The sequence below is a fragment of the Culicoides brevitarsis genome, chromosome 2, assembly GCF_036172545.1.
Source record: "Culicoides brevitarsis isolate CSIRO-B50_1 chromosome 2, AGI_CSIRO_Cbre_v1, whole genome shotgun sequence".
Lineage (NCBI taxonomy): Eukaryota > Metazoa > Arthropoda > Insecta > Diptera > Ceratopogonidae > Culicoides > Culicoides brevitarsis.
Window position 1 is genome coordinate 28731319 of NC_087086.1, and position 10265 is coordinate 28741583.

Consider the following 10265-nt stretch of genomic DNA (forward strand, 5'->3'; position numbering starts at 1 on the left):
AATTCATTTATCATTTAATTTCGTTATTTTACTTATTTTTATGTTAGAAACTTTGAGTTGAATGATTATTTTTTTTTGTGTTTTTATACCTATATATTTTTTCCTTTAGTTCCTTTAAAATTATTTTTTTTTCTTCAAGAATTTAAAAAAAAAATTATAAAACAAAAAAATAAAAAAAATTTCAACTTTTTTTAAAAAAATATTTTTAATTTTCAACATTTCTTGTAATAAAAATTGTATTTTTACATGAATTCTCTTCTTTAAAATTTTTTTTCCCAAATAATTTTCTAAATTGTTGCTGGGACACATTCTTTAAATTGTGTTGATCGGCGCTTGATGCACACAAGCTGTTCTGAAGCACAAAATGTGCATGTTGTCCATTGAGTCGCTCTTCAAATAGATATATCTCGTGTCATTTTGCTCGGTATCGCCTCTGTTTGACCAAAAAACGCCGTGAATTTCCTGCGTTTGTACGAAACAGTTGGAGTCACAGAGAGGTGATGGCAACATAATTCGCATCTCATCCGCAATTTTTAACAAATTTCCAGGATTTTCCATGCGAATTTTTTCCGCATTTCGGATGATTGCGTGACCTTCTTCAACGGTATAACCAACAGCTCTTGCAATTTCGAAGCTATCTTTGCACATAACAGCGTTGTAGCAGTTTAGGACTACAAAAATTGCGAATAAAGTGAACTTCATGATTTTTTCTTGTTTAGTTAAGAGCTTGAGTTATCTCGAATGCAACTGATGCAGAATCGTTTGTCAGATCGGTTTAAATAGAAATTAAAAGTTGTCGAGAATTCTAGGAACAAATCAAAGAAGCTGAGAAATTATCAAGAAAATGTGTTATTTGCATTTATCCTTGTGAATGATTTTTATGTTCCAGTAATTAAATATGTGAATACTTTCGCTTTTACAATATTTATTTAAAAAATTAAAAAGAAAAGATGTTTCTGATTAAAATTTTTAGATTTTTTAAATTTCATCAGTTTCGATTTTTTTTTGTTTTAATTAAATATTTTTATTATTTTTTTTTTAATTTAATTGTATTTTTTGAACAAAAACATTTTTAAAATTTCCTTTTTGAAATTTTACCTAATTATTTTAGATCAAAAATTTTTTTTAATTTAATAATTAATTTATTTTTTATAAAATTATTTATTTAATTAAGGCCATTAAATTTAATTATTTCACTTTATGTCGCCCCCCTCCGATTTTACCGAAAAAATTCAGAGGGAAAAATAAAAATAATAAAAAATAAGGAAAATTTTTGACATTTTTTGGTACTTTTTGATTGAAAAACGACATTATTATCGTATTATCCAGTAAAAATTAAAATTATATTAGATATGAACTTAACTTGTTTTAAAGCCGCATTATCTATTGATAATTTAATGAAAAAATTTTTGAGTCACGTGACCAAATTTTTTATTTTTAAATTTTAATTTTAAGAGGACAAAAAATGCCATCTTTCTGTGCTATGGGCGATGATCGGAAAATTTGTAAAATTATGGAAACGCCTGGTTAAAGCTAAAATTTTCACATTTTCTCATGTCTCCAAATTTTTTTTCACTAAAGTTGAAAAAATTTTCTTCCATAAGTTGTAGCTATAATCAAGACCTATCCAACAATATATGACTTTCATACCCTGTGATGAAAATTCGGGGAGTTATGCCCGGAAAAGCGGGCGAAAAAACCCTGAAAAATCGATTTTTGGGAAATTAAGGCGGAATATGGAAAATCGCTTTTAAGGCTTTTAATCTAGCCTTATCCTAACGGAGACACCCCGTTTTGAGCTTATTTTCCCAATATCTCGGGAAATTCGTGGAAAATGAAAATTCAAAAGTACTACGCTGTTCAAAGAATTGTCCAGATTCTTCGGCATAATGGAGAAAATGCAGCTGCCCCGAAAGATTAAAATTCTTCATTTCTTTGATGACAAAACTCTCCTTGCACGAAATTTTAAAGGTGAGAATAGAAAAGAGAAAAATCGCAATTAAAATGTCACGATTTAACATTTTTTTCGAAAGTAAAAAGACGTTTTAATCCGACGAAAAATTGTTTTAAACTTATTTATTGATTAAAATAATGGAAGTGAAATAATCACTAAAATTGATAATAAGTCGAGATTAATAAACTTTCAATTTTTATTGTTTTCAAATAATTTTCTGATTGTTGCTGGGACACTTTTTTTAAATTGTATTGATCGGCGCTTGATGCACACAAGCTGTTCTGAAGCACAAAATGTGCATGTTGTCCATTGCGTCGCTCTTCAAATAGATATATCTCGTGTCATTTTGCTCGGTATCGCCACTCTTTGACCAAAAAACGCCGTGAATTTCCTGCGTTTGTACGAAACAGTTGGAGTCACAAATAGGTGCCGGCAACTTTAATCGCATCTCTTCAGCAATTTTCAACAAATTTCTAGGATTTTCCATGCGAATTTTTTCCGCATTTCGGACGATTGCGTGACCTTCTTCCTCGGTATAACCAACAGCTTTTGCAATTTCGAAGCTATCTTTGCACAAAACGGCGTTGTAGCAGTTTAGGACTACAAAAATTGCGAATAAAGTGAATTTCATGATTTTTTCTTGTTGAGTAAAGAGCTTTAGTTTCAAGATTTCAAATGCAACTGATGCAGAATCGTTGGTGAGATCGGTTTAAATAGGAATTAGAAGTTGTCGAGAATTCTAGGAACAAATCAAGGAAGCTGAGAAATTATCAATAAAATGTGATATTTTAAATGCATTTATCATTGTGAATGATTTTTATGATCCAGGAATTAAATATGTGAATACTTTCGCTTTAACAAAATTTTATTTAAAAAATTAAAAAGAAAAGATGTTTCTGATTAAAATTTTTAGATTTTTTAAATTTTATCAGTAAAATTTACAAAAATATTTTTAATTTAAATTAAATTCTTAAATTTAAATTAAATTAAATTTAATTTAATTAAAAATTTTTAAATTTATTATTATTTTTGAATTTAAATTGTATTTTTTAAACAAAAAAAAATTTAAATTGAATTATTTTAGATCAAATTTTTATTTAAAAATTTAATAATTAATTTATTTTTTTATAAAATTAATTAGGTATTTATTTAATATTTATTTATAATTAAATTTATATTTTAATAATTTTGAACTCAAAAAAGATTAAAAATAATAATTAGCCTTGAAAATTTTCAATTTTATCTATTTAAACTTATTTTTTTTATCACGCCAAATCAATTGCTAAATTTTTATTTTATTAAAAAAATTAATTTCAACATTTTTTTAAATTTTTAAAATATTTTTTGTAATATTTGCAATTATAATTCTTAATGTTCTAAAAATTATTATCATTTAAATTATTTTTTTTGTGTTCAATTCATTAATTTTAAATTTTAGATTTAAAAAAAATTATTCAATCAAATGGAATTTTTTTCAAATTCAATAATCTTAGATGAAAACATTTTGGTTGTAAAATCTTAAATTAGACAAAAAGTGCGTTAAAAATGCTTTCTGTATTTTTTCATCGAATGCGTCGAAATACATATGATTAATTTACGATTCATCGGAAAACATCATAAAATGTTAAAATATGCATCGAAAAACAAATAAATGATGGAAAATTTAATTACAGAGAAAAATCATTTTGTTGGGTTTCATTTTAATCGATTTTTAATTAAATTTTCATCAAAAATTTCCCTTTGTTTCAGATGAAAAACCTTTGAACGAATTAAGCAACCCCGAATTCGCCGCCATGATCGAAACGCAACACTTGAAGGAATGCGAAGACAACGACTACATGATGATGGAACGTCTCCTCCAAACGCGTTGCTCCATCGACGAAGACGACATCTCGCCCGACGACATTGAAATTGTCGAAATTTCCGGTCGCCGCATCCTGCGTCGCGAAACGGCAATCGAACTTCCCATCACACCCTCAAAAACAGCCACCGACAAACAACAAGAGTTCGTCGTGAAAAACGAACGAAGTCAAGCACCCACGACAACTACGAACCAAGTCACCACATCACTCTCGCAGCAACAACGAATCTCACCGGTTTCAAGCCAAAACTCGCCACGTAACTCACAATATGCCACATTTTTGAATCCATGCAGCACGCAGGACGCCCGTTTGCTGTTCAAAAAGTCCAGCGAGAGTTTGCACAAGAATTCGAGCACGGAAACGGACTGCAGTCATCCGTACAAAGCCATCAAACAGGGCTCGACGGAGACAAATACATCACTTAATAGTTCCTTTGCCATCGATAATAACTCAATAACGAACGACATGTCGCTGGATCACGACTCAAATCACACGACGGTCATCGAGAATCCAGATACCGATCCGGAAAAGACTCCTGCGATGACAAAACGCACTTTTTCGCTCGGCGGCACCGAATTACGCAAAGATTCCAAACTCAATCTCCTCAAAAAGCAATTTAGCATGGATCAGGGACAAAGACCGCGATCCGAGACGTATGACAGTGCAGTGACACCGCAACGAAGGCCGCATGTGACAACAACAACTATCACCACGGGCACAAATATTTGTCCGACAACACTCACAAGCAAGCTACAAATATTGCAGGAAAGCAGTTCGACGAGCACGGAAGACGCCAAAGACGAAATTAACATCCCCAGTATCTCGACGAACACCGTGCAAGACGAAATCGCCAAGTTGTCGTCGGAAATCAAAAATACCGCGACCGAAGACAACAAGGAACAGTCCTTCAATGAAACCATGTGCTGATTTTTAATTTTTTCCATCGAATTTTATTTATTTTCTTCTTTGTGTCATCATGACGAACCTTTGCAACCAAATAGTTCCTTTAGTTTTAAAGTCACTGTTAAATGTTAAGAAAAAAAATCTATCTCGTTGTTCTGTATCAAGAAAAATTTTATCACTGTTCAAGATTTAAAATTTTTAAACTGAGACTCTCGCTGTTCTATATTTTTATTCATCGTAGATTTAAAAAAAAAAATTAATAAAAAATATACGTGACAATATCATTAAAATTTAAACAAAAAAAAATCAATAAAATTGAATGAAAGTTATTTTCAGGGGTTTTCAGAAAAAAACTTAATACAAACAAAAAAAATCGAATAGTAGAAATAAGTTTGAAATAAAATTTTTAGAGAAATGCGACTAAAAAAGGGGGGATTAGAGAATTTCCCTGAAGCCATAAATGAGTAATAATTTATTAAGTGTAAGGTGTTAATTGTTAAGTTTAAAAGAGGTGTTTTTTGTTTAACAAAAAATATGAGAGATGAATGTTTAAGAGACAAAAAATAAAAAAAAAATATATGAAGAGACAACAAAGAAATTTCATGTGATTTTTTTTTCAAAAAGATTTCAGAAAAGGTTTGTGTTAAAAATAATTTAAAAAAAAAATAATTAAAATATTTTTTTTAAATTCATTTTTCGATTTTTATTCAATTAATTCAATTATTTAATTTATCTTTTGTCTTACAAACTTTGCAAATAAAAAAATAAATATTAAAAAAAATATTTTAAGTAAAAAATATTGTTTTAAATAAGGCCACTCCAAATTTTTTTTTAATTTTTTTGTCACAAGAATTTTTTTTCAAAATGGGGCGGGGGCAAAAAAATAAAAAAAAAGTTTTAAAATACTTTTTCATACAAAATGACAAAATTCAAACAATTTTTGATTATTTATAAATATTTTAGTTGTTTTTATGGTACCTATATTAAGATTGAATAATTTAAAATTGATATTATTTAGAATACTTTAAGTAAAAAATTTAAACAAAAAAAATTACATCAAAAAGTTTAAAAAATAATTTTTTTGGAAAAATTTTGCAAAAATTCATATTAAATTTCGTTTTTCAATACAAATATTCTTAAAAATTTATTTTTTTTTAAATTTCTAAAAATTTCTTGAAAAAATGGCAAAAAAACATATGAGTTCGTCGGATACTACAATCCTGTCACTCTTATCATTGCAGATAGACAATGACAGCTGAACACAATAGACTGCATCAACCGGGCTTATGCCAACATGACTGCTTACCACACCAACATCATCACCTTGCTTGACTCCATAACTACCCAAGCAACACAGATAGGGAAAAACAAAGACAACGCAAGAAAGGACATGATACTCCAAGATCGAAAGATGACGGATGCCAATGTAACAATATCGGACCAAGAAACGGATCACGTCGAGCTGAAGAAACTGAAGCTATTCCATCTGGGGAATGAAATATGGGTGGTAGTACAAGGCATCGAGCGGATCAGAGGACAACTGGAAGCGCATCGGACAAGCAAAAAAGAGGAATATGAGAAAGAGAAAAAGGCATTAGAAGAAAAAATTGCAAGAAATAATAATATGTATCATAAAATTCAGCTAATTTGCAGACACTCTTAACTCAGAAATTGATCTCGCATCAAAAATAAAAAATCCGCGACACACAAAAATTTTTCCTCAAAAATTGATTTTTTTCATGAATTTTTAAACTGAAAAAACATGTCAAAAAATATGACAACTGTACTCAAATTTTGCAAAATAACAAAAATATTCTAAAAATTTGGTTCGTCTTTGAAAAATATTTAACGTTATAAAAAACATAAAAATCGGATAATTAAATTTAAATAAAATTGACAGCTGTCAATTTTTTACAAAATGCTGATATTGTGAATGGGGCATGAAACAATCCAGTCAAAAAACAATCAATTTTCAATGATTTTGGTCAATTTTGATATTATTTTCAACTTCTTTTTATTTTTCCTCTTTGGATTTTTGACTTTTGAAATGGGGCATGGGACAAACTACAAAAAAAATTTGGAAAATGGCCTAAAATTTTTTTAATAAATAATATTTAATTTTATTTAACGGCCTAAAATTATTTTTAATAAATAGATATGCATAAAATATTTATTAGTTAAATTTAAAAAAAAAAATTTAAAAAATGTTTTTACTCATTATTTTTAACAATTTTTTTAAGAAAATTAAGGCTATATTTATTTTTTCCCTCAAATCTATCTTATTTATTAAAATAATTATCAAAAATGTACGGAAGCTACAATAAAATAAATACGTCACTATAAAAACAATTGTTGATCAACAAAGAAAAGAAAATTCGCAGGTCAGACGAAAAATTTGACTTACTTACGATTCTTTGCCAATTTTTTCTGATATCAGCTGAAGGCGCACTTAATATTTTTTCTTTCAGTCTCCAACCTTCTTTGAACAAGAAAAGACATCCATCATGCATCGTCTTGTTGCAATTTTAACTCTTTTATTGATAAATTCAACAAAAGTTTTGTCTCTCAATGAACAAGAAGTGAATTGCGTCAACGTAGAATCCCGACATTGTGAACTTCATCAAGTGAACATCCAAAATAATTCTACAAAAATCCGAATTTTAGACGAAAATCTCGGAAAAATTGAGAAAATCTCCTTTGAAAACTCTACAATTTTAATTTTTCCAAAGGAATTCTTAACTCAAACGCCAAATTTGAGTAATCTCGAGATGGAAAATGTTCAATTGACTGAAATTCCCGATTTTTCGTTCCAAAACGCCTCAAAACTCGAAATAATGGATTTAGAATTCAACGAATTGACTGAAATCGGCGAGAATACGTTCGATGGCGCAAAGAAAATGATCAAACTTTATCTCGGAAATAATAAAATACGAAAAATTTCACCAAAAGCATTCGAGGATGTCGCAAATCTTGAGGTTTTGTTTCTGGAAAAGAACGATTTGGAAGTTATTGATGCAAGAACTTTTGCATCTTTGAAGAAATTAATGCATCTCGTGTTGACCGATAACGATATAAAGTATGTGGCAACGAGAGCTTTCGTTAATTTGCCAAATTTGTATGAAATTCATTTAGACAACAACGAAATGGAGAGTTTGGAACTGCATATTGATCGAAAACTGGATTTGGTGGATGTCTCAGGAAATAAATTAACGTCTTTGAATTTGAAGTCGATCAATCCAAAAGCAAAAATTCACACAATTAAAGCGTCTGATAACGAATTATCCTCATTGAACGTAAATTCGAGTCTCGAAGTGAAAGAAATTTACTTGACAGACAACGAATTTAAGAATTTTAAAAGTTTTGCTTTACAAAAAAATCTTTCTAGACTGATTATTCGTGAAAATTCGTTCGAAAATCTTCAAGGAATTGAAAAACTTAAAAATTTGGAACACTTGGATATCGGAAATAACAACATTACGTTCGAAAAAGGAGTTTTTAAGCCATTACAAAACCTTGAAAGATTAGTTCTTTCTAATATGTCGATGAAAAATTTCGATTTAAGTTGGTTTGGTGTCCTCGATGAACTTTCTTCGCTTGATTTAGGTGAAAATCAGTTGAAAGAACTCGATTATAAAGAATTAAAAACAAATTTTCCTGAACTAGAAAGAATTACAATCAGCGAAAATCAATTTGGTTGTGATTATTTAGAGGAAATGTTTGAATTTTTAACAAAAGAAGCAAATATCACAGTCATGGATGTCGACGATAAATTTAGAATTAAGCATGTCCACAAAATTGAATGCATAGAAGAAGATGACGAAACTTCTTTATTGAGCATAATTTTGTTCGTGATAGGAGGTGTCGCCGTTCTTGGCGTTATTGGGTATTTCGTTTGGAAAACTTGTAAAAAATCAGATGAAGATGAATGAAGGTCAAACATGATTTTATGAAATTTTAAAAAATAAAAGAAATTATTTCTTAAAAATTTCGTTTTTTTTTTAAATTAAAAAAATTTAAAAAAAATTAATAAATTAAAAAAAAAATTTAAATTTATTTTAAATAATTTTTTTCTTTAATGATTAATTTTCTTGAAAAATCTGTTAAAAATTGTTAAAATATTTTTTAATTTTTTTTAACTTTAATAATTTTTCTTATTTTATTTATTGAATTTATTTATTTAAAAACATCGAAAAAAATTTTTTATTAATAATTTTTATTAAAAAAAATTAAAATTTTTTAAATTAAATTTTTTTTTTAATCTAAAATCATTTATTTTTTTTTAAATATTTAAATTTTTACTACACAAAAAATAATAAAAATTTTTACACGAAATACGGAACTTAACTTTATTTTTTACATTTCTAATTTCCATAAATTCAAGTATCTACAATTTTTTTTCAATAATTCTATAAATTTTATGACAATTCTACTCAATTCATAAAAATTTTAGTAATAATATTTTTAAAAAATTCAAAACTATTGAAAAATTTCCTAAATTTAAACAGACTTAAAACTAATTTTGTACAAAAATCGGATAATTTACGATCCTTTTAATCATTAACCCGCTTCAACCGGCGTTTCTGACTGCGCTTCTGGCTCCAAAAGCATCAAAATTATCTCAATATCTTCAAATTTGTCCACTAAACTCGGAAATTCCGAGTCAAAATCTTCAATCACTTGAACTATACTGCGAAAAGCCGTATCGACTGCGGGTAAAGGCTCATTGGCAGCAACTAAGCCGCAATTTGGCAAGTAATGCAACATAATTTTTGTGACAATTTCTCTCATAAGATCGTCATTCGGCACTGGACAGTTGATAAATTTGAAAGAAGTTTCGGAAATCGAACGCTACAAAAAAATTTTTGAATGAAATTTATCAAAATTTTTGTTAAATAAAACTTACAATACTGTTCCAAATCCGAATTTTGTCTTCGGGATCGTCAAAAGACATTTTATTTGGCTTAAATTTTTAATAAAATATCACAAAATTTGATGAAATTCAATTTTTTGAGTCAAAACATTCCCAGGGAGTTGCGGGAATCCTCAAATTTAAGTTAAAAAAAAATTGCAAGATCAAAAGAAAATATTTGTAAAAAGTAGAAAATTAGCATAAATTATACTTGAACAAGTTTTTCAAGTTTCAAATCGAAAAATGTGGAAAAATCATTAAAGTTATCATTAATTGGCAAAAAGTTGGTATATTCTTCGAAATACAAGCAGTTGAACGTTTCAAATTTGAAATTTAAGTTTTCATTTTTAAAATTCAAAAAATCAAATATACCTAATCTGACAAAATTTTAAAATAAATTCACTTAAATTTTAATGTTTTTCCCAATTTTTCGATTCGAAACTTGAAAAACTTGTTTAAGTATAATTTATGCTAATTTTCTACTTTTTACAAATGTTTTCTTTTGATATTGCGATTTTTTAATTTTTCTCTTAAATTTGAGAATTCCCGCAACTCACAGGCCCAGATTGCAGCGTAAACATTCCTAGTCAACAAATAATAAATAGGGCGTCATCCATTAATGCCGTCGGCAAAAAAG

The 10265-nt window shown here is 28.2% G+C and overlaps 4 protein-coding genes across 9 annotated transcripts in view; 2 read left to right on the forward strand and 2 right to left on the reverse strand.

Annotated features, from left to right (window-relative positions):
* The window catches only part of LOC134832815 (transient receptor potential cation channel trpm), a 43098-nt gene extending 37797 nt beyond the window's left edge, over positions 1-5301 (forward strand). For all 6 annotated transcript variants that reach the window (XM_063846986.1, XM_063846985.1, XM_063846987.1 and 3 more), the window contains one exon: positions 3704-5301. In XM_063846986.1, coding sequence (XP_063703056.1) covers positions 3704-4743 — 1040 coding nt within the window. In that variant the 3' untranslated portion in view covers positions 4744-5301. The remainder of the gene's footprint in view (positions 1-3703) is intronic.
* LOC134832646 (LIM and SH3 domain protein Lasp) overlaps positions 1-10265 on the reverse strand; it is a 214399-nt gene that overhangs the window by 111775 nt on the left and 92359 nt on the right. The window lies entirely within an intron of this gene.
* Positions 7205-8709, forward strand: LOC134830893 (leucine-rich repeat-containing protein 15-like). Its single transcript, XM_063844503.1, has one exon. The coding sequence runs from the start codon at positions 7224-7226 to the stop codon at positions 8646-8648; it is 1425 nt and encodes a 474-aa protein (XP_063700573.1). The 5' UTR covers positions 7205-7223; the 3' UTR covers positions 8649-8709.
* LOC134831943 (uncharacterized) lies at positions 9136-9751 on the reverse strand. The gene is made up of 2 exons (XM_063845789.1): positions 9623-9751; positions 9136-9567 (listed from the first exon to the last, which is right to left on the reverse strand). Exons 1-2 carry the CDS (start codon positions 9668-9670, stop codon positions 9277-9279), a joined length of 339 nt encoding a protein of 112 aa, XP_063701859.1. The 5' UTR covers positions 9671-9751; the 3' UTR covers positions 9136-9276.